The sequence below is a fragment of the Oncorhynchus kisutch genome, linkage group LG18 (assembly GCF_002021735.2).
Source record: "Oncorhynchus kisutch isolate 150728-3 linkage group LG18, Okis_V2, whole genome shotgun sequence".
NCBI lineage: Eukaryota > Metazoa > Chordata > Actinopteri > Salmoniformes > Salmonidae > Oncorhynchus > Oncorhynchus kisutch.
Window position 1 is genome coordinate 42,701,649 of NC_034191.2, and position 25,205 is coordinate 42,726,853.

The 25,205-nt window shown below is 45.7% G+C and overlaps 1 protein-coding gene across 1 annotated transcript; it reads right to left on the bottom strand.

Annotated features, from left to right (window-relative positions):
• Positions 1 to 870: 870 nt before the first annotated feature.
• LOC109881112 (rho GTPase-activating protein 35-like) lies at positions 871 to 16,081 on the bottom strand. The gene is made up of 4 exons (XM_020473267.2): positions 15,967 to 16,081; positions 13,077 to 13,208; positions 5,237 to 5,342; positions 871 to 4,993 (listed from the first exon to the last, which is right to left on the bottom strand). Exons 1-4 carry the CDS (start codon positions 15,995 to 15,997, stop codon positions 4,540 to 4,542), a joined length of 723 nt encoding a protein of 240 aa, XP_020328856.2. The 5' UTR covers positions 15,998 to 16,081; the 3' UTR covers positions 871 to 4,539.
• Positions 16,082 to 25,205: the final 9,124 nt, after the last annotated feature.

Here is a 25,205-nt window from a genome sequence, read left to right on the forward strand (position 1 = left end):
TAGCGATGAGACAAAATAGTAGCTACTAAAAACAATTGGATACCACGAAATTGGGGAGAAAACGGGGTAAATTATTTTATTTTTTTTAAGTATCCAAAGTAAAATAAAAAAATAAAAAAAGAGAATGAATAATTAAAAATTCCTTATATTATGCAAACCAGACGGCACTATTTTCTCGTTTTTTAAATTTACGGCTAGAAAGGCACACTCCAACACTAAGACATCATTTACAAACGAAGCATGTGTTTTTAGTTAGCCCGCCAGATCAGAGGCAGTAGGGATGACCAGGAATGTTCTCTTGACAAGTGCGTGAATTAGACCATGCTCCTGTCCAGCTAAACATTCAAAATGCAACAAGTACTGTTGGGTGTCAGGGAAAATGTATGGTACTTTAATCTCTATCTCTTACAGTGGTGTACAGTAAAATGTAGCAAATCGTTACTCTAAGTAAAGCTATTCTAATGTTCTAGGCAGTTTTCATTGGGAAAAGTCACTTGACAACACTAAAAGTTAACTCTTGTCTTTTTAGAATATAATGATGAGAAACACCTGTCAACTGTAGAAAAGTACTTAGGCCCATCGCCCCATGGAGCACAGGTCATTAATGACGGCAGCCTCTAGTGAACTCAACATTGGGCAGTTTTCTCCACTTGGTTCCAGGAGTAGCCGATCTTTCTGTGGAAATAAGTTATTCAATTCCTTTCATTCATTTCCAGTCAATGAAATATGGCCAAATGTATGAATCCATAGTTTAATATTTGACACCTTTTCTCACAGTACACACTGATAATACTACATGTATATGCAAAGCTGTGTGTGGTGAGCCAGGGGATGAGTCAGTGGGTTTTGCACAGACAGACAGACAGGAGGCAGGCTTTACAAGATTGATTTATTAACTAGAATACAGGTCCACGTAAGGCCTTGCTGTATACACCATTCCTATTGAGACAAATTACCATACTCTTAGCAAATAATGACAGCATTTTTTTGTGTTGACAGAATTTTTTTTGTTTTACTTCCATTTGATCTTTTATACAGGTTAACTTTTCCCCCATTATTTCATTGTTTTTTTAATCTTCTTGTCTTAAATACTGAAGAGTGGTCAAGCCACCTCCCTTGCCTGGGCAAATATCATGCACTATAACCGGGCTGGTCTCTTCACCATTCACAAAATTGTTTAAAAAACAAACAAAACATGTTTGTTTTTTTATTATTAAAAAGAAAAACAATTCTATCACCATTGACTAAAGGGCAAAGTGTTAGACCCCCTAACATACAAATAAACAACCATTTGAATATAGTTTGCTTGTTTCTCATTTTAACTTAACAGACCATCTCTCACCATTGTTGCAAAGAATAAAGAAAAAGAAAAGCCACAAGATCGCAGAACCAAAGTCACATTTTTAATACCATGGTTTTTTTCCTCTCCACGTGTCGCTTTGCTTCCTCTCTCCCCCACCTTTTTGTTGTTGTTGTTGTACAGTCTTTGGCTGCCTCACAGTCTGTTCAGTATTAACACATTGATATACACAGGGAATGCCACTGGCCGGCATTCAAAAGTACCAGAGTTTGCACAACCCCCCTTCCTCCCTCCATCTCCCAAATAATGATCCCATTCACCTCTCTCTCTCTCTCTGACTCACTCTCCATCTGTGGAGAAACCTATAGGTAACTAAGAGGATAACTGTGGTCAGGTCCAGTTTTACATTATGTGGGGTAATGACCGTGAGGATAAATACATTCTCGACTATAAGCGACATGGTCTTAAGTGTCGAGTTTACACTGATGTCTGGCTACTGTTGACAGCTCAAATGACATCAGTCCTTAACACAGACAAACAAACGTCATATAGGTAGTGTATGATAGGTCATTGGGTCGGCGTCAGGGTATAACTCCAGTGATTGGAAGGGAGGCCTGTCAGTCAAGACAAATGGGAACTGGAGAGAGGTGGAGACAAGCATGAGTGTGTAAAGCGGAGGGTCAAAATGAAACAAATTACATGACCTTGGATTCACTCTAACGTGCACGCGCGCACACGCACACACACACACTAGCGATCAAACAGGTTTCTATGACAACCACAGACAGAACCATTGGAATTCCGCAGTCATCAACACAGATGAATAGATGGTCTGTTCTGCTCCATCCCGGAGCGCCTCTCTGGACTAGGGAACGGTGCCGTTTCAAAAGAGGGCAGGGGTACCAAGTGGTGCCAACCAGGAAGTGGGACACCAATAAACACAGGATGGCATTGAGGGACTATCAACACCACTGGCTGCGTTTCAATACTCTGAACGAGCTTCCTCATCTCCTTTCCTTTGTGTCCTTCCCGGTCATAGTCAGCTGAATGGATCTGAACCACTATCCTGAGCCAGCCTCGGTACAAAAACACATGACTACACATCACCACATACCACCAACTAGCAGAGCCCAGATGGACACTGGACTAGTCACTGGACTGTCTGCATCATGGACAGCTGACATGAAATGTCGTCATACGCTCCTTCAACACCACACTCTGGAGAGTATATACATCTGTAGCAAAGTGCTGGCACCCTAAGCAACACAACAGATATGAGCCTCATCCACAGGCTAATCTCAATGCAGTTTATATGGCTTTCATAGTATAGACTCTCCATTTACGTTATATACAAAGAATTCCTATTGGGCTCAATATGTCCCATTTGACCTGACATTCAATAGGTAAATATGGGGGATTACGCATGTAGAAAGATCTAATATTACACCCGGGGGGGAATGGTGTTCCGCCCATGCAGTGGTGGGTGAGGTCATAGCTGCAGTAACTATGTTGTCCACCAGATGGCAATGGTGTGTTCTCAGTGAGGTGGCTACACGACTTCACAACGCATTAGACGTGGTGAGAAAGTGTTGGCGCACTTTGCACTAAAGAGGATCCCAAAAGTGCTCTGCAGTCTCTCAATCTCAATAAACTTCAGAGATCTCTACACTAATGATTATCCCGCTCTCTACCATATTAGAAGCATGTGCACACATGTACGCAGACACACACACACAAAGGTCATGCCCCCCATGTCTCTCCAGGCTTCCAAACCCTTCATTGGTAACAGGAGGAAGTATGAATTCCCTGCCACCACTTCCCAATGCCTCCTGGGATCCTTATGGTTGTTCCTCTTGGCATTCCGTGTCTAATTCTCTAAATGCTTTTCAGAGTCCGTAAAGTGCATCCCTGAATCCCACCCCTTCCAAATCCCAATCCATATCCCAGTCCTTCCTACCTCTCCATTACAGTTATTCACAGAAAGCACATGGGCCAATAAGAAGTAAGCATTGATATCTGACAGGAGGGATTTGCTGTGTGAGAGTGCATTCTGATTGGTCAGTCATCAACAGAACACTCCAAAACTGATCCACAGTTTGAAAATCAAAAAATGGAAGCATTGGGGTGGGGGGGTGGTTGGGGGGGAGAACTAAAGAGGAAAGGTGGAACAACAAACATCAGGAAGAAACAGGGGGGGTAAAAGATATCCTCTTTAATCAAAAGAAAAACAGTCTTCCAGCGTTGCCTGGAGGCTCGGGGGCATGTGTCAGAGGAGAGAGAGCGGAACGGAAGGAGCTCTCCCAAGATGCCGAGGGTGTGAGACCACCCAAAGTTCCGTGCTCTAGCCTCCCTGCAGGTCCAGTTAGTTGAGAATTTTGTTCTTGGCATTATCTCTGGCTGTAGCAGACACTGAAGCGAAGGGGGTGGGGGTTAGGAATGAGTCTATTGAAGTGGAAGCTGGTCCATGGGGGAGAGGTGAAGCATGCCTCTAGTCCATTTCCTGGTAACAGTGGTCAAATAAACATAGAGAAGCTACTGGTCAGGTCCTCCCTCCACCTGGACCCAGGATCAACCTGGGAGGACAGGGCAGTCGCTGGCAAACCACAGCCCCATCGCGGTGAGGAGTGGTGGGGGCGAGGAAAGTGGGACACTGGGCAGTGGTTTTAGAGTCCAGCTAGGAGGTCCATATAGTTCAATGTCCTCCCACACTTCCCCCACAGATACCCTGCCTGGCTACAGTCAGCAGTTCTGAGGTCCCTTATGGTTGGGGAGGGACATGTACACGTGGTGTGTGTGTGTGTGTTGGATGGGGAGAGAGGGAGGTACTCTCTAAGGCAGTGGAGAAGGGGGCAGAAGAAATGGTAGCGGGAGAAGAGTCAATAGACTACAGTGGTACGGGAAGACACATGTTGTACTAGTGGCTCAAAAGTTCCTCTTTCCCACCCCCTTCCGTGCGTAGTGTGTGTGTGTGTGTGCGTATATCTTTAAAATGCAAATGGGGGTTGGATAACCCCCTCTCCCAACAGTTTTCCCAAATATGTACTGCATCTCACTCACCCCCTCATCTTCTCGTTCGCTTTCCCTCTCTCAAACCCACTCTTCTCTCGTTCCCTCCATACATCTCACCACCCCTTCAAAATCTCGTCCACTTACATTCTTCTCTCACCGCTCCCTCATACCTCTGAATCTCAAACTCTTTCCATCTCGCTCTCAAATCTCTCTTTCCTTCCATCACTGGTTCACAGCATGTGTTGTTCCGTGGGGGGGTGATGGGGGTGCAGGGGGGGCAGTAGGGCCTGGATGGGGGACTGGGGGGTGTGGGGCGGGGAATGCTGGATCTGGGTATGGGGCGGCCCGTAGTGTGGGATGACTGGCGGCGTGGCGGGCATAACGTAAGGGGCCGGGGCCGGTGTGAGGGAGGGAGAGTTGTACGCCAAGGAGGAGTAGGCCGAGGTTCCCCCGTGGGAGGAGAGGGTGGCTGTGGGGGAGGCGTGCCCGCCAGGGGTGTCAGACAGGGGCTGGTTGTAGAAGAAGAAAGCACACTGGTGGATGAAGGACTCGATGATTGTCTGGTAGGTTCGTGTGGCCGTCAGGGCGTCCATGGTGGTGAAGTCGGGCCGCATCAGAGTGGGCCAGAAACAGATGGACAGGTTCTCACTGGTCATCAGGTTCAAACGGTTATTCTGACTCACCCTGAGAAAGGGAGGGAGGGTTAAGGGAGAGAGAGAGAAAACAATGTAAGTTGTTCAAGAAATCCTAAAGTAACAATCTAGAAATCTAAACTCCCCAGTGTTCAATGACTCAACTGACTGAATATAAAGCTGACTCAATAGAGCCAGGGGTGTAGCTGACAGGGTGGAAGGTCAAAGGTTGCGGGGTGGACGACTGTTACTGTGGTCAGCATGACTGTCACCGCCCTGTCACTGAGCCACTCACTTGTTCAAGTGATTGATGACGTATTTGAAGACGTCATAGTTCTCCCTGGGGAAGCGGCGCAGGATGTCCTTCATGGCGTGAACTCGCTGATCCCGATCGTTGATCTCTGATCGGGGCGAAAGGAGACAGGAGAGGTTAGAGAGAAAGAACGAAAGCACACATGTGCAGGGGTGGGGGAAGCATGGCAAACACTGAGACAAACTGAAATCACAGCTGAGAGCCAGAGATGACTCAACAATGCATAGCAGTGATCATACACACAGAGTTCTAAATCCGCACATGAACACACACACAGGTCCTCTGGGTTGTGCTGAGCCCAATGATAGGAGTGAGTCAGACAAGCTGATATCAGCACTCCCAACACAGCCAGTCTTATGTCTCCATGTGAGCGAGGCAGATGGAGCCACACACATACACACACACCATTTCACATGTTATCCAGCTCCTTCATCAAACCATGTGTTCACTTCTTCTGCAGTCTACAGGGTCATACGCAGAGTTCTGCAATCCATCCTGGAAGCGTTTATTTTCTAACTAGTCTTTAAACGGTGTGTGTAGAGTCTCTCTCCTGCTGCAGGCTGCAGGGTTTCATCAGGGTTTTGTCACGGCTCAGGGGCCTCGCACACACACACACACACTCACTCACTGAATGATGACCGCCCTCCGGAGTAGAGGTAAATCTCTGGGCCGCGACGCTACACCTTAAATCTCCACGACAACAGATTACAAAACGCAATGGGAGTGAAAGAACAGAAAGGAAAGAAGTGTACTTGATATTCTAACATTCTGTATGACTTTTGTTTGTCTTGCTTCACAGCAAATTTGTGCATCTTCCATTGGAGGAGGAGGAGGGGGAGGACCATACTCGTTGAATTTCATAACAATATACTAACTATATTGCACCATGGTGTAGCTGGAGGACAGGTAGCTTCCGTCCTCATTTTTTTCACACCTTTATTTAACCAGGTAGGCCAGTTGAGAACAAGTTCTCATTTACAACTGCGACCTGGCCAAGGTAAAGCAAAGCAGTGTGACAAAAACAACAGAGTTACACGTGATAAACAAACATACAGTCAATAACACAATAGAAAAAATCTGTATACAGTGTGTGCAAATGAAGTAAGGAGGTAAGGCAATAAATAGGTCAATAGTGGCAAAGTAATAACAATTTAGCAATTCAAACTGGAGTGATATTTGTGCAGATGAGGATGTGCAAGTATAAATACTGGTGTGCAAAATAGCAGAAAAACTAAAGAAATATGGGGATGAGGTGGGCAGTTGGTTGGATGGGATATTTACAAATGGGCTGTGTACAGCTGCAGCGATCGGTAAACTGCTCTGACAGCTGACGCTTAAAGTTAGTGAGAGAGATATGTCTCCAACTTCAGTGTTTTTTGCAATTTGTTCCAGTTGCTGGCAGCAGAGAACAGGAAGGAAAGTCAGCCAAAGGAGGTGTTGGCTTTGGGGATGACCAGTGAAATATAACTGCTGGAGCGAGTGCAAGGGATGGGTGTTGCTATGGTGACCAGTGAGCTGAGATGAGGCGGAGCTTTACCTAGCAAAGACTTGGAGCCAGTGGGTTTGGCGACGAATATGTAGCGAGGACCAGCCAACGAGAGCATACAGGTCGCAGTGGTGGGTAGTATATTGGGCATTGGTGACAAAACGGATGGCACTGTGATAGCAAATTGGATGCAGTCTGAGTAGAGTGTTGGAGTGTTATTTTGTAAATTACGTCGCCGAAGTCAAGGATCGGTAGGATAGTCAGTTTTACAAAGATATGTTTGGCAGCATGTGTTGAGGAGGCTTTGTTGCGAAATAGGAAGCCGATTCTAGATTTAACTTTGGATTGGAGACGCTTAATGTGAGAGTCTGGAAGGAGAGTTTACAGTGTAACCAGACACCTAGGTATTTATAGTTGTCCACATATTCTAAGTCAGAACCATCCAGAGTAGTGATGCTAGTCGGGCGGGCAGGTGCGGGCAGCGATCAGTTGAAGAGAATGCATCTTGTTTTACTAGCATTTAAAAGCAGTTGGAGGCCAGGGAAGGAGTGTTGTATGGAGTTGAAGCTCGTTTGGATGTTAACACAGTGTCCAAAGGGCCAGAGGTATACAGAATGGTGTCGTCTGCGTAGAGGTGGATCAAAGAGTTCTCCCGCAGCAAGAGCGACATCATTGATGTATACAGAGAAGAGTGTCTGCCCGAGAATTGAACCCTGTGGCACCCCCATAGAGACTGCCAGAGGTCCGGACAACAGGCCATCCGATTTGACACACTGAACTCTATCCGAGAAGTAGTTAGTGAACCAGATGAGGCAGTCATTAGAGAAATCAAGTATGCCGAGTATGCCGATAACAATACGGTGACTGACAAGAGTCTAAAGCCTTTGCTAGGTCGTTGAAGACGGCTGCACAGTACTGTCTTTTATCAATGGCAGTTATGATATGTGTGTCACAGTGTCTCCTGACCCCTCCTGTCTCAGCCTCCAGTATTTATGCTGCAGTAGTTTATGTGTCGGGGGGCTGGGGTCAGTTTGTTATATCTGGAGTACTTCTCCTGTCCTATTCGGTGTCCTGTGTGAATCCAAGTGTGCGTTCTCTAATTCTCTCCTTCTCTCTTTCTTTCTCTCTCTCGGAGGACCTGAGCCCTAGGACCATGCCCCAGGACTACCTGACATGATGACTCCTTGCTGTCCCCAGTCCACCTGGCCATGCTGCTGCTCCAGTTTCAACTTCCACCTGACTGTGCTGCTGCTCTAGTTTCAACTGTTCTGCCTTATTATTATTCGACCATGCTGGTCATTTATGAACATTTGAACATCTTGGCCATGTTCTGTTATAATCTCCACCCGGCACAGCCAGAAGAGGACTGGCCACCCCACATAGCCTGGTTCCTCTCTAGGTTTCTTCCTAGGTATTGGCCTTTCTAGGGAGTTTTTCCTAGCCACCGTGCTTCTACACCTGCATTGCTTGCTGTTTGGGGTTTTAGGCTGGGTTTCTGTACAGCACTTTGAGATATCAGCTGATGTACGAAGGGCTATATAAATAAATTTGATTTGATTTGATGATATCATTTTGGACCTTGAGCGTGGCTGAGGTACACCTGTGACCAGCTCGGAAACCAGATTGCATAGCAGAGAATGAACGGTGGTATTTGAAATGGTCAGTGATCTGTTTGTTCACTTGGCTTTCGAAGACTTTAGAAAGGCAGGGCAGGATGGATATAAGTCTAACAGTTTGGGTCTAGAATGTCTCCATCTTTGAAGAGGGGGATGACCTCGGCCGCTTTCTCAGACGCTTTCTCAGAAACTCAGACGATTCGAAAGATCAGACTAGTAATAGGGGATGCAACAATGGCGGCAGATAATCTCAGGAAGAAAGGTTCCAGATTGTCTAGCCCAGCTGATTTGTAGGGATCCAGATTTTTCAGCTCTTCCAGAACAGCAGCTGTCTGGATTTGGGTGAAGGAGAAGCGCGGGGGGGGGGGCAGTTGGGCCAGTTGCTTAAGGGGGTGTGGGGCTGTTGGCCGAGGTTGGGGTAGCCAGGTGGAAAGCATGGCCAGCTGTAGAGGAATGTTTATTGAAATTCTCAATTATCATGGATTTATCAGTGGTGACAGTGTTTCCTAGTCTCAGTGCAATGGGCAGCTGGGAGGAGGTACTCTTATTCTCCATGTACTTTACAGTGTCCCAAAACTTTTTGGAATTAGTGCTGCAGGATGCAAATTTCTGTTTGAAAAAGCTAGCCTTTGCTCTCCTAACTGACTGTTTGTATTAGTTCCTGACTTCCCTGAAAAGTAGCATATTGCGGTGACGATTCGAAGCTAGTGCAGTACGCCACAGGTTTTTTTTGTGCTGGTCAAGGGCAGTCAAGTCTGGAGTGAACCAAGGGCTATATCTGTTCTGAGTTCAATTTTTTTTTGAAAGGGGCATGCTTATTTAAGAAGGTGAGGAAAGTACTTTAAAAGAACAACCAGGCATCCTCTACTGATGAGATGAGGTCAATATCCTTCCAGGATACCCGGGCCAGGTTGATTAGAAAGGCCTGCTCGCAGAAGTGTTTTAGGGAGCGTTTGACAGTGATGAAGGACCCATTACAGACCCATTACGCAGTGATCGCTGAGATCCTGGTTGAAAACAGCAGAGGTGTATTTAGAGGGCAAGTTGGTCAGGATGATATCTATGAGGGTGCCCGTGTTTACGGATTTGGGGTTGTACCTGGTAGGTTCCTTGATAATTTGTGTGAGATAGAGGGCATCCATCTTAGATTGTAGGACGACCGGGGTGTAAAGCATATCCCAATTTAGGTCACCTAGACGATAGATGGGGGGCAATCAATTTACATATGGTGTCCAGGGCACAGCTGGGAGCTGAGGGGGGTCTATAACAAGTGGCAACAGTGAGGGACTTATTTCTGGAGAGATGGATCTTTAAAAGTAGAAGCTCGAACTGTTGGGCATAGACCTGGATAGTATGACAGAACTCTGCAGGCTCTCTCTACAGTAGACTGCAATTCCGCCCCCTTTAGCAGTTCTGTCTTGACGTAAAATGTTGTAATTGGGGATGGAAATTTCAGAATTTTTGGTGGCCTTCCTAAACCCGGATTCAGACACCGCTAGGACATCGGGGTTGGCGGAGTGTGCTGAAACAGTGAATAAAGCAAATTTAGGGAGGAGGCTTCAGATGTTAACATGCATGAAACCAAGGCTTTTGTGGTTGCAGAAAAAAAAAAATGAGAGCGCCTAGGGACACACAGGGCCTGGGTTAACCGCTACATCACCAGAGGAACAGAGGAGGAGTAGGATGAGGGTATTGCTAAAGGCTATAAGAAATTGTCATATAGTGCTTTGCGAAATGAGATTAAAGGGTGCAGATTTCTGGACGTGGTAGGATAGATTCAGGGCATAGTGTACAGACAAGGGTATGGTAGGGTGCGAGTACAATGGGGGTAAACCTAGGCATTGAGTGGCGATGAGAGAGGTTGCATCTCTGGAGGTACCAGTTAAGCTAGGTGCAGTCAGACCAGTCGTGATGGATCGGCGGGGCTCCGTGTTGACAAAGGGTCCAGGCCAACTGGCAAGAGAGGTATTGTAGTTGGTGTACTTCGTTTGCTAGACGGGAGATGGGCCTAGTTCGAGGCTAACTGGTGCATGCTTTTGGACAAGGGCGTTAGCCACAGTAGCCACTCGGTAGCAGCTAATTAGCTGCGAAGATCTGGTGTAATGGTCCAGAGCTTGTGGCAGGATTCCGGTGATGTAGTGGGGAAAAAAATACGTCCGATATGCTCAGGGCTGATATCGCTCTGTGCTGACTGGCAGGTGTTTTCCGGGCTAAAGCAGCTTGTGGAGAAGCTAAAGGTAAAGACCACTAGCAGTGGCTAACAATGACTAAATAGCTAGTAGCTAATTAGCTGGCTAGCTTCTGATGGAGGTTCCAGTTATAAGGTCTAAAAAATAGCAGATCCGTACCACATTGGGTGAGGCGGGTTGCAGGAAGGTACATTTAATTCGAAAATGAAAAAAAAAGAGATCGAAATAAAATTAAATGTATACAAAAAATACAATATTTACATGGGACGAAAACAAACACGTCTTACTGCTGCGCCATCTTGGAAGGGTGCATTGACTTCAATACGAAACCTAGGAGGCTCATGTTTCTCACCCCCTTCCATAGATTTACAGTAATTATTGCAACTTCCGGAGGACGTCCTCCAACCTATCAGAGCTCTTGCAGCATGAACTGACATGTTGACCACCCAATCACATTATCAGTGAATGAATCTGGTACTGAAAGCATAAGATACAGCTAGCTAGCACTGCAGTGCATAAAATGTGGTGAGTAGTTGACTCAGAGACAGAAAGACAATAGTTGAACAGTTAAATTAAATTTTTCAAAAATGAAAAGCAAAAGAGCTTTGTAGTTGTCTTTTTTTCACTTTCACTTACTTTGCTAGTGAATGCAGCTAGCTAGTTTAGCCTATTCAAACACCCGGCTCAAACAGAGAGGGATGCTGTTAGCTAGCTGGATATCCAACACTGGAACACTTCCAAGTCAAGGTAAGCTTTTGATTTATTCATTTATTGGAACAAGGGCCCACCGGTGTAACTGATAAACTGCTTGCTGTTGACTGTACTACATGATTGTAATGGGTTTACTAATACGTTAGTTCCAGTAGCTATGTTGACCATGGCGTTAATATGGTGACAATGTAGGCTGTGAAGTTTTGGCCTGCAAAGTTTTTTTGTCTGGTCACAGAAAACTGATGTGCTGTACACTGAAGTCCACAAGCGAAGGGAAATGGTGAGAAGAGGAGAGCAGGTAGATGTGAGAAGGAATTATACAATGATCAAAAGGATCATGCTGTTTGTATGTGGCTGCTATGAAAGTGAATTGTTTTTGCGTGTGATCAGGGGTGTATTCATTCCGCCGATTCAGTTTAAAAAAACCCATCTTAAACGGAAGCAAATGGAACGAAACTTGGATAAACATACTTGCTTATGTCCAATAAAAACTCTTGTTTGCAACTGTTGGACTAATGTTTACACTCTAGATCAGCTAGATGCAGGCAAGAGAGCGCAAGGCGGTATTGAACGTGTCAATGTCTGTCACCTTGATTACTCACATTTCGCTTGACCTGTGCACCTAAGTTGTAAACTTTCATTCATAGGTTGTAGCAACCTCATGATGGGTATAGGGAGAATTTGACTATCATGTAGTGGCTTAAACCTAATGATGTTACATTGAGCTGGGTGAATGGAATATGAATGGCAGTCATCCAACATGTTGTAATAGAAATAAGGCCATGATCATAAATTTAAAAAAAGAAAAAGTGTCCTCCCTTATCTTAAACAGCACCGACCACCACTGGGTTCTTCATAGAGCAAGGACAACCCTAATAACTCCTCTCCCCAGCCCCAGCACTCCCCCAAGCCTCTCCCCTGCCCAGCCCTCTCTCCCCCCCCCCCTTCTCCACCCCACTCTCCCCAGCCCAGCCCCCTCTGTCCCCTCTCTTCTCCACCCCACTCTCCCCAGCCCAGCCCCCTCTGTCCCCTCTTCTCCACCCCACTCTCTCCAGCCTAGCCCCCTCTGTCCCCCCCCCCCTCTGTCCCCTCTCCCCCCCCACTCTCCCCAGCCCAGCCCCCTCTGTCCCCTCTCCCCCCCCCCACTCTCCCCAGCCCAGCCCCCTCTGTCCCCTCCCCCCCCCTCTTCTCCACCCCACTCTCCCCAGCCCCCTCTGTCCCCTCCCCACTCTCCCCAGCCTAGCCCCCTCTGTCCCCTCTCCCCCCCCCCCTCTTCTCCACCCCACTCTCCCCAGCCTAGCCCCCTCTGTCCCCTCCCCCCCCCCCCACTCCCCAGCCCAGCCCCCTCTGTCCCCTCTCCCCCCCCCACTCTCCCCAACCCAGCCCCCTCTGTCCCCCCCCCCCCCCCCTCTTCTCCACCCCACTCTCCCCAGCCCAGCCCCCTCTTCTCCACCCCACTCTCCCCAGCCCAGCCCCCTCTCCCCCCCCCTCTTCTCCACCCCACTCTCCCCAGCCCAGCCCCCTCTGTCCCCCCCCCCTCCTCTTCTCCACCCCACTCTCCCCAGCCCAGCCCCCTCTGCCCCCCCCCCTCCTCTTCTCCACCCCACTCTCCCCAGCCCAGCCCCCTCTGTCCCCTCCCCCCCTCTTCTCCACCCCACTCTCCCCAGCCCAGCCCCCCCCCCTCCTCTTCTCCACCCCACTCTCCCCAGCCCAGCCCCCCCCCCCTCTTCTCCACCCCACTCTCCCCAGCCCAGCCCCCTCTGTTGTCCCCCCCCCCCCCCCACTCCCCTCTGTCCCCTCTCCCCAGACCCATGTCTTACTGAAGGCCTCCACCAGTTCGATCTGATGGCTGTAGGGCACCAGGGGTTCTGGCAGCTCAGAGAAGAAGGCCTTCATGGCCCCAGCCACCGTGTTGATAGTGAAGTCCTTCTCCACCAGGTCCAGGTTATGGTCTAGCAGAGAGACAGAGAGCGAGGGAGAGACAGAGGTTCATGAGAATAAGACACGGAAGAGACACCTAATTTAGGACATGATCTACAAGAGACAACAATATGAAACGCACACACAAAAGGTCCGCCTTAAACTCGTTCGTTTCACTGCTATAGTATCACCCCACCTGGTGATGGACTAAAATACCTGACTAAACAAACCACAACACCAGCACACAATAAAAGTTCTGTATATCTTAGTTCCGTATATCACTGCTCATCCCGTTAGAAGGAACTGCACCCAATTGGCTCCAGCTCCTCGGTGAGTCTCTTTTATTCAGTGTGGCAGGTCAGCACAAGGGACCACATGGGAGAGAATGGGAATGAGGTCAGCAGCACCAGAAGCACAACTGCTGATTAAAAACTATAAACCAAGAGTAATCACAGGCGACGCCTGTCCCACTTGACACGGGCTTGTTGATCAAAACACAGAGAAAAGAGTGTGAGAGAAGGAAGGGGTGAAGGAGGGGAGGAGAGAAGGATACAAATATATAGACTATTAAAAACCCTTCTCTGATTACTCTCTCTGATCTATGACAAATGTGGAGGAAGAGAGGCGGGGAGATGGGGGGGAGGAATAGAAAGTAGGGGGATTGATTGTGGAAGAGTTAGACAGATAGCAATGGTGAGGGGGATAAACGAGGAAGGATGAAAAAGAGACCAAAAAGAGAGAGGATGAAAATAGGACCTGTTGTGTGCATAACAGAGCAGCTTCAGTGATGACACTGGTCCCAAGTCAGTTCTCACCCAGTAATGCCTAGTGCTTCTGATTCAGACCTGTTCTCAGACCAGGCCTCAGAGTGAGCTTCAGATCTCAGTGCTCCGGTTTAGATAAAACAGCCGACATAAGGAGAGACGAGACAAAACTAGACCGTTTTAGAATTTTGTGTGGAAGAATAGCTGACTAAAGACAGGGCATTCAGATCAAGAAGACGAGATGGGCAGTTGAGACTGTTTCCACGGTAACAGTGAATCTTCACAATGACTTCGATAACAACTTTGATACAAAGTTGCCACTTGTTATAGCACAGTGTTGTAGTGAACAAGTATCATGAAATACATGCACCAGAAACAGGGCACACAGACTTGTCAGATAAATATCAGCAAGCTAGGCTTGCTAACGGCAGAAAAATAGCTAGCTAGCGGTTTGCTTGGCTAAACACAGAACGTCAGGGCACTGCTCTCTAATTGGCTAAACAAATCCGTCTCATCCCAAGTCTTTAGCTAAGATTTGACATGTTGAACCTTGGAAACTCCAGCAGCCGACATGAGAAGTTCTAAAACTAGTCTGGTCTCGGCTGTTGTATCTGAACTGGGTGTGTGGTTCTATTGCCATGGGTTACCTTTGCTGTAAAGGGTGGCTAGGTGATATCTGATTGGGTGCTATGGTCTACCGGTGCCGTAATTTCACGTGTAATTGTATTGTCACCTTGGTCTAGGGTCCTGTTCGACTGGACACAGGACTTCGCTTCTGATTACCTCAGGCGGATTCAGCCTCACTGATTTCACACACACACACACACACACACACACCACACCAGCGAGCATGCTTCATTAACCAAACCAATCTGGGAGGAAATTAACGGCCCACACCACACATATGCATGTATACACACACACACACGCTACGGTGTGAGGAAGGCCTCTCCTTCCTGCATATCCATGATACAGATGCTCCCAGGTTAATTAGGTGAATCCATTGGACAACAGGCTTCTGGACAGATACAACACACTAACACTGCACCTCCATGGCCTGTTTGTGCCTAGGTATACGTGTGCGTGTGTGTGTATTGGTGAGTGTGTGTGTATTGCTGAGTGTGTGTGTGTATTGGTGAGTGTGTGTGTGTGCCTGTATGTGCATAGGTCAGTACGTGTACATAGGCATTGGCCACGGGTGGCACGGGGTCTGACGACCCTACAATAATTACACTCAGTCTGACCAGGCAAGGTTTTTCCACTCCTCAATTGTCCAGTGTTGGTAAGTACGTGCCCGCCGCAGCCGGTTCTCGTTTTTAGCTGATAGGAGTGGAACCCGGTGTGGTCGCCTGCTGCAATAGTCCATCCATGACAAGGACCGGTGAGTTGTGCTTTATCAAATTACGTTCTGCACACCACTGTTGTACTGTGCTGTTATTTGCATGATTCGTGCCATTCTCCTTCGACCACACATCAACGAGCTGTTTTCACCCACGGGACTGTCACCGACTGGATGTTTTCTGTGTGTCGCCCCATTCTCGGGGAACCCTTGACCAGCGTGCAGGGGTGCACGTCCAGGTTTTTTGCCCTTACACGACACAGCGGATTCCAACTATCAAAGCTTGATGATTAGTTGATTATTTGAATCAGCTGTATAGTGCTAGGGTTAAAAACTAAAACGTGCACTCCTTGGGGTACAGAGGTACTCGCGGGTTAAAAAAAAGCCCAGGAGGCCGGCCGTTTCTGAGATACTGGAAACGGCATGCCTGGCACCGATGATCACACCACACTCAGTTGCCTAGGTCACTTGTTTTGCCCATGCTAATGTTCAATCGAACAGTAACTGAATGCCTCGATGCCTGTCTGCCTGCTTTATATAGCAACCCACCGCCAAATTACTGTAGGAGTGGAGCTTTTTCGTGAACCTAATAAACTGGCCACTGAGTGTTAGGCATATTGTTGACAATTCATATTGTTGGTGTGTGTTGAATGTCTACGGTCAAAAAGAGAGGGTCTGGTAACTCACCCTGGTCAAACTGCCTCTGCATGCTCTCCATCTCTGACTTGTTCCCACTCACCCTGTAGATCCCTTCTGTAGTGATACCTGAGAGAGAGAGAGCGGAGAGAGAAGCGAGAGAGAGAGGGACTCAGTACACTTTATCCACTTGATGCATTCAACATGACATTTTATCATCAATCCAACTCAGTCTGAACATATACACACACACACACACACAGATAAGTACCCCTATATATCCTCTGCGTAAGCAGCTCCAATAGAGTGCTGTTAGAAACCGTGTTCTATGCAGAGATTGTGTGGTAATGAAACAGACACATTGGAGAGTCTATTAGTGGCCTCCCACCGAGACAGATCATAAGCGCCATCAATGAGACTCATAAAGCACCAGGGCAGGCTTGCAGAAAGCGTTCCGGTGCTTTCTGTCCTTCTGGGGCTACTAGAGTTCAAGATCCATAAAAATGACTTAATGAACTCTGGTCCCATGTGTTCCATCATCCCGCTCTTTCTCCTCCTCTCTCCTTATCATCCTCTCCTCTCTCTGCAATCCATGCCTTTACCACAGTCATGGAGAGGACAAGGGTGTGGAAAGGTGGTGAGTGAGAGCGCTAGAGAGAGGGAGGCGGGAGGGAGACAAAGACAAAATCCCGAGACAGGGAGAGGCGGGAGGAAATGAGTCTCTCAGTCAAGACGAGCAGCATCGATCCCCTCCTTCTGCCGATCAATTATCCACAAAAGCTTTTCTAGCCAGACTCCAGGGGAACAGGGGATGGAAAGCGAGATGGAGAGGGGAGGAGGGAGACAGAGGGAAGTGGAGGGGAGACATGGAGGGAGTGGAGGGAGAGAAATAGAAGAGAATAGCAAAAGGAGAGGAAGAGACATACTATATAATAATACATGCCATTTAGCAGAGGCTTTTATTCAAAGTGAAAACCCTTTCCCATTAGTGGCCCCAGCAGGAATCAAACCCATGACCCTGGCGTAGGGCTGTTATGGTGACCGTATTACCGCCACTCACGAGTCATGACCACAGTCAAATTGCACGTGACCGCTGAGTCATAGCAACCAGGCTTCTCCAAAACCGCTGATGGTCATTAGTAGCCTACCAAACTTGCTAACGGCCAGTCGCTAATGGCCTGTCGCTAATGGCCTGGTACTCAGCGCTCCATTGTCCCTCTAATCACTCCGACATCAATGCAAATTCAATAGAAAATCAAATCAAACACTTCACGAGAGCCCTGGCATTCAGAGTTTGAGCGGAATGGGATCACCTGTTGCTCAGCGAGAGACAGCTCCTCATAGCCGGTTGAGGCACGGGATTAAATAAGTGTTCCTATAAACCCACGTTGCGCAACATTTCTATAAACTATGCTAGGCAATTGTGTGAGAAAAAAAAGAGTTTTGATCGCCTCTATTAAAAAAAAAGAGGATCTCATCAGCTTTCTGTAAGCTATAACTATATTTATTTAGAGACTTTCCTAATATTAAGCACATTGCTTCACTTTAAAAATCGGTGTAGACTATCTGGCTGGCATGAACATGAACGGCAGGAAAAGTGTCCTCCATTCGCCCCTCTTTCGAACAGGTGCATGGTAATGGAAAGGTGCAACATATTTAGCAGATGTATCTAAATGCTTGTGTTCATAGCGCCAACAGAGCAGAAATATCTAACAATGCACACAAATCTAAAAAGGAATACATAAAGGAATGTCACGATGAGCAATGTCAGAGTCCGGAGTATAAATATACACAAACGTACACTACCTTTCAAAAGTTTGGGGTCACTTAGAAATGTTCTTGTTTTTGAAAGAAAAGCAAAAAAAAATTGTCCCTTAAAATAACATCAAATTGATCAGAAATAAAGTGTAACGTTGTAAAAGACCAGCTGGAAACGGAAATGGCAGACCAATTATTAGCAACCATCACTCCTGTGTTCCAGTGGCACGTTGTGTTAGCTAATCCTAGTTGATCATTTTAAAAGGCTAATTGATCATTAGAAAACCCTTTTGCAATTACGTTAGCACAGCTGAAAACTGGTGTTCTGATTAAAGAAGCAATCAAACTGGCCTTCTTTAGACTAGTTAAGTATTGGGAGCATCAGCATTTGTGGGTTCGATTACAGGCTCAAAATGGCCAGAAACAAAGTACTTTCTTCTGAAACTTGTCAGTCTATTCTTGTTGTGAGAAATTAAGACAATTCCATGCGAGAATTTGCCAAGAAACTGAATATCTCATAGACCACTGTGGACTTCTCCCTTCAAAGAACAGTGCAAACTGACTAACCAGAATAGAAAGAGGAGTGGGAGGCCCCGGTGCACAACTGAGCAAGAGAACAAGTACATTAGGGTCTAGTTTGAGAAACGGACACCTCACAAGTCCTCAACTGGCAGCTTCATTAAATACTACCCGCAAAACACCAGTCTCAACGTCAACAGGGAAGAGGCGACTCCAGAATGCTGGCCTTCTAGGAAGAGCTGCAAAGAAAAAGATCTCAGACTGGCCAATAAAAAGATTAAGATGGGTGAAAGAAAACAGACACTGGACAGAGGAACTCTGCCTAGAAGACCAGCATCCCTGAGTTGCCTCTTCACTGTTGACGTTGAGACTGGTGTTTTGTGGGTACTATTTAATGAAGCTGCCGGTTGAGGACTTGTGAGGCGTCTGTTTCTCAATGGCAGGGACTGGGAGACTAGTCAGGTTTGAGGGAAAGATGAATGGAGCAAAGTAGAGAGATTGAGGACCTCAGACTGGGGTGAAGGTTCATCGTCCAACAGGGCAACGACCCTAAGCACACAGCCAAGACAACACAGGAGTGGCTTCTGAATGTCCTTGAACCCGATCGAACATCTCTGGAGAAAACTGAACATATCTGTGCAGTGACGCCCCCCATCCAACCTGGCGGCGCTTGAGAGGATCTGCAGAGAAGAATGGGAGAAACTCCCTAAATACAGGTCTGCCAAGATTGTAGCGTCATACCCAAGAAGACGAGGCTGTAATCGCTGGCAAAGGTGCTCCAACAAAGTACTGAGTAAAGGATCTGAATACTTATATAAATGTGATGTCTGTTTTTTATTTTTTATAAATTTGCACAAAAGAAAATGTAAAAATATTTTTTTCCCCCTTTTTCTCCCCAATTTCGTAGTATCCAATTGTTAGTAGTTACTCATCGCTACAACTAGTGCACGGACTCGGGAGAGGCGAAGGTCGAGAGCCATGTGTCTTCCGAAACACAACCCAACCAAGCCGCACTGCTTGTTAACACAGTGCGCATCCAACCCGGAAGCCAGCCGCACCAATGTGTCGGAGGAAACACTGTACACCTAGCTGCCTGGTCAGTGTGCACTGCGCCCGACCCGCCACAGGAGTCGCTAATGCGAGATGAGACAAGGATATCCCTGCTGGCCAAACCCTCTCTAACCCGGACGGCTCTAGGCCAAATGTGCGCCACCCCATGGGCCTCCCGGTCGCGACCGGCTGCGACAGTCTCTGGTGGCACAGTTTTAATTAATCAATTTTAGAATAAGGATGTAACATAAATGTGTAAAAAGTCAATGGGTCTGAATACTTTCCGAATGCACTGTATGTCTATCTACATACAGTGGTGGTTCCTCCTTTAAAAGTTGTGTCATACTGCGGCACACCCAGCGTTCTGTGGCACGTCATTTAGTTCTCAGCCATTTCTTCTGTTACTGCTAGTTATTGCTAGTTTGACCACCAGAGGGCATCTTTGAGAAGCATTTGATAATATTCCGTATTGGCATTACCAGAGAATTTAATACCTTTTTTGTAATAACATAGTATATGGGATTGATTAAGACATTTGGTTTAATTAATTTGATTAATATTATGGTGTTTCCATTCAGAGAAAATTGTCAGTTTGTAAATTCGGGCCGTTTCGCTCACGGAGTGCAAACTGGACGTTCGGGCCAAGGAGTAAGGTTGATTTGAGCGTTCTGGCATTAACGGCAGTCATCACCCAAGCTAATGTTGGCTAGCTACTTCCAGACACAAATGAGACAACTTTTTTACAACCATTTTACTCACCCTAGCAGAGCTGGTAAGGCCGTCGTTTTTAAGTCATCGCAACAAAACAAAAATAGCAATGCTAATAGCATTTCAAATCTGTGACGTCACTCGCTCTGAGACCTTGGCTTTTGTCAAGCGATGGGTAACAATGCTTCGAGGGTGGCTGTTTATGTGTGCAGAGGGTCCCTGGTTCGGGCCCAGGTAGGGGCGAGGAGCGGGACGGAAGCAAAACTGTTACACAGGCATAATTTTAAAAATCTGGATAATCTCCTCTTTGTATTTATGTAAGCGTGCTCATTTGTCATCGATCGCCAGACCAGAAATCGTCAAACGTTTATTTTCTCCCTACTTTTTCATTACGCACACATAAGCACAGTTGACACCATCGAGGTGCGGATGTTTACTTTTACACAAGTTGTTTCTTTCCAGTTTTGTCTGACGAACAGGATTATAGTGGTAAAATAAAAAGGGATACATTTTTTATGGAATTCTAAGCATCACTCACACAAAACAGGCTCTGCGAACGTTCAATTCCATTCATTTGCTATGGGCTCGCGCTAGTGTTCCAGTTTAGACAACGTTCTTAAGCCGAATTTTGACTCGTTCTATTGTAGCCAGATAGCCAGAGTGAATTTACGAAAGCACCCAAATGTCCATTGAGAAAGCACAACGACCATACCATTTAGCTAAGCTAAGAATGACGAGAATAATCAAGTCAATAAACGTTGGGTAGTTAGATAGCCTATAGGCTAATATACTAGCAAGTTTGATGTATAACTACCAACGTTAGGCAGCTAGCTAACATACCGGTACATACTGCTGTAATGATATGCTATGTGGTTCATAATGATAGCTAACAAATTGTCAGCCAACGTTATTTGAAAAGTCATTACTTTATTACATTGTAATTACCCCTTGGTCATTGGGCAAATCTGGTCTGTGATAAAGGGGGGGTTTTCACACCTAGCACAGCTATTAGACTATTCTTAAGTAAAGGTTGAATAGTCTATTGTTCAGCTATTAGCCCTCCTCCCCAACTTGCAACAAATTGCTGTTCCCATCTCATTCCTTTCCCTTTTCCACGCATCATCATTCTGCTCTGGAGTGGCTTGCCTGTGGGCGTGCTGGCAGAATATGGCAGCATCTTCGGTTGTGCGTCAAGAATTCTGCATACAGTAGCATGTTTGTATGAAGGTGTGGTTACTCACAGGCAAATTGTTATATGCAATGGAGGTACATTTGTGTCTTTTGTCAAGAGCAAAACCTTTTTCATTTTCAATCAAAAATAATTTGTTCTGAAAGCAACTTTTTCCCCGACACAAATTAAGTCAAAGCGGACACCTACGAAGATGGCATCTCAGGTAAACAGCACTGGGCTGTATTGACATATCCTAAAATGACATCTGCTGCTTTAGATTGAATGGTCATATCTCAGTTATTGTTTTTCATATCTATAAAAAAAAAAATCTGTTTTCTTTACTTTCAGAGAGCGAGTTGACAAAGGGGTCGAAAATGTATATATTGCCAGATGTTCACTCTCTGAGGAACAGGCAGTGGAAGCTTTATTGCTGGCAAAAGTGTCCATAACCAGAACTAATTAAACTGTTCTGTGTTCTTTTTCTCCATCTCTGTCTGTCTTGTTGTACATGGAACCTGTCTCACATGCGTTAATTAAAAAACCCTTTAGATGTCAGCTGCTAATGTTCAGATTTACACCACATAAACACGGCCATTTTCACTATCTGTTGCTGCCAAGTCATGATTTCCCTGGGGGTTAGCCTTGCAATAACCAAGTGGTGAGACACATAGCCCTCTATATTTAAGTGTTTCAGGTACACTCCGATAGATGTCAGCGTCACATACAGTATCTTCTATTGTTTGTCCTCAAGTGTCTGTTTTTCAGCATAAAGTTCTCCGTAGCCACTTAGTGTGGACACCAGGTGAGACGACACAACACACACACACACACACTAACAGTCTCCTTCACTTCCTCCCTCTCCCTAAACCCTCTAGGTTATATCAGCTGTTTTGGTGAACCCCTCCCGCATCTGAACTGGCTGACACAGAGGGCACAGCATGATCATAGGTGAGAGGTCACTTGGTCGGGTCAACAGAAAGTATTATAAAAGAGATGCTTTACATTGATATACAGACAGAGATGTAGGAGTCCCAGAGTTAATGATCCAAGGTCAGTTTTGCATTTCACCTCCTGATTTAAGATGACTGACCGTGTTAGAAAAAAAACCCAAGGCTTAATCATGCTCTCTCGTCTGCAGGTAGGTTTTGATGTGAAAGAGGAAGGCAGTCCTGTCATTGCCACCTCACCCGCTCTTAAGATAACCCTCGGGCCAAACTGGGTGCCCAAGGCTGGTTAGGAGACACCACAACTGTGATGAACAGAGAATATTAGGGTAGCACTGCAATCTTACGCTGTCTGCCACTGTTCTTACCTCTCTCCCCTTCTGTCTGCTACACCTCTCTCCCCTTCTGTCTGCTACACCTCTCTCCCCTTCTGTCTGCTACACCTCTCTCCCCTTCTGTCTGCTACACCTCTCTCCCCTTCTGTCTGCTACACCTCTCTCCCCTTCTCTTCTTTCTTCCTCCTTTTATAATGCACACCATATGTGCATTGAAGTACAGATTGAACTTGTATTTATAATATTACAATTATCATAATTACAATGCATTCGTAACACCTGGATAATGAACTTCTTTCAATAAAAGTGTTTCACATTCTCCACTGGTTGAAATTAAGTATCTCATTGAAATACTATCCCGTGTCCTCAGATTAATGCAGATGTAGGGAGTTAAATATGCACCGTTTTTTTTCTGTAGACATAAATTACAAATCAATCATGTTTCTAGTCTATTGCATCGTTACAATGTGTAATCATTGATGTCCCAGGAGCAGACGTGGTTAACACCGTTGAAGTGTATAATTGTAATACATACATGCAGACACAGCATCACTCAAATAATGAGTTTGAAAAAGAATGTCTCAGAGATTTATACCTGAATTTGCCATTCGCACCTTTATTTGCCAAGGAAGAGTACATGATCAGTGAATATATTCAATGTACAGGCTACAATGTGCGAATGTGGGCTACAATGTACAGGCTACAATGTGTGGTAATAACTACAGTACATGTGTATATAGGACTTGCATCCTTGGCACAATAAAGTTATTATATTCTACTCTATCCATAGGCTTCATTAATGCCATTCAGACTTGAAGTTGATACAACAACTATGATAGCTGAGGTTCATAGATAGGTTCTGAACTAATATTCATACCAAACGTTTCAGGGTCCATATAGAGATCGGCTACATACTGTAGCTAACTACACATGCATAGGCATACAGTTATTTTTATTCTCCACTACACAATAAGCAAGTAAACAGTTAGCTAGCTATGTTACTTCAGCTGCATTACAAGGCAAGCTTACACAATTGTACATTCAATTTGCAGTAAATGCTTTAGCTAGCTAGATTCTTTAACTTCTTGGATATAGGGGGCGCTCTTTTAATTTATGGATTAAAAAAACGTGCCGTTTTAAGCGCAATATTTTGTCATGAAAATATGCTCGACTATGCATATAATTGACAGCTTTGGAAAGAAAACACTGACGTTTCCAAAACTGCAAAGATATTATCTGTGAGTATAACAGAACTCATGCTACAGGCGAAACCAAGATGAAACTTCAAACAGGAAATGAGCAGAATTTGAGGCTCTGTTTTCCATTGTCTCCTTATATGGCTGTGAATGCGCCAGGAATGAGCCTGCACTTTCTGTCGTTTCTCCAAGGTGTCTGCAGCATTGTGATGTATTTGTAGGCATATCATTGGAAGATTGGCCATAAGAGACTACATTTACCAGGGGTCCGCCCGGTGTCCTTTGTCTAAATTGGTGCATAATCTACAAGCTGCACGCAGTCATCCAGTGATTGAGAGGAGAGAGGAAGCTTCCACGAACGATATATCATGAAGAGATATGTGAAAAACACCTTGAGGATTGATTCTAAACAACGTTTACCATGTTTCAGTCGATATTATAGAGTTAATTTGGAAAAAAGTTCGGCATTTTGATGACTGAATTTTCTTTTTCTTTTTTTTGTAGCCAAACGTGACGCACCAAACGGAGCGATTTCTCCTAAACAAAGAATCTTTCAGGAAAAACTGAGCATTTGCTATCTAACTGAGAGTCTCCTCATTGAAAACATCCGAAGTTCTTCAAAAGGTAAATGATTTATTTGAATGCTTTTCTGGTTTTTGTGAAAATGTTGCCTGCTGAAGCAGGCTAACGCTAAATGCTACGCTAGCTGTTACACAAATGCTTGTTTTGCTATGGTTGAGAAGCATATTTTGTAAATCTGAGATGACAGTGTTGTTAACAAAAGGCTAAGCTTGAGAGCTAGCATATTAATTTCATTTCATTTGCGATTTTCATGAATAGTTAACGTTGCGTTATGGTAATGAGCTTGAGGCTGTATTCACGATCCCGGATGGCTAGAATCAAGAGGTTTTAATGAATTAATCCACTATTTCACAAGACAGCAGCCTGGTTTGCTGGTTTTCTCAGGAGTCCCTAAAACATTAAACAACACAAATGACAAATTAATTCTCCTAACACTAGCTAGCTGGCTAATGATAGCTAGTCAGATAACTTGCTAAATAGCGATTTTCGTAAATGAACTTTATGAGTAAAAAATATGCAAACGTTTATCTCTACATTAAGTAACATATTCCTCTCAATTGTAACAACTTACATCTGGTTCCACCGCAATGTTTTATCAGCCATCTTTGTTGAAGAACGCCACATGGCAAGGGTGGCTCGATCCAAAATGCGTCATTGGAACCACGTGATATGATTGGTCATATAAAAATCTTGGGACCCAAATGCATAATGAGTGCTCTAACTGCCCCTTGTGGTGGCCTGGAGCAATGACGCCGTGACGCTGGGTACCTCTAAGTCCCGCGGTGCAAGCTCGCAACTTTTAAAGGAAGAACCACTGTAGGGCAGCAGGCTCTAAGGTGCAGGCATGAGTAACCGGGTGGTAGCCGGCTAGTGACAGTGACTAAGTTCAGGGCAGGGTACTGGGTGGAGACCGGCTAGTACCGGCTATTTAACAGTCTGATGGCCTTGAGATAGAAACGGTCTCTCGGTCCCAGCTTTATTTTGTTTATGTAAAGATAAGTGAGAATATTCAGTTGAGTGAGATATT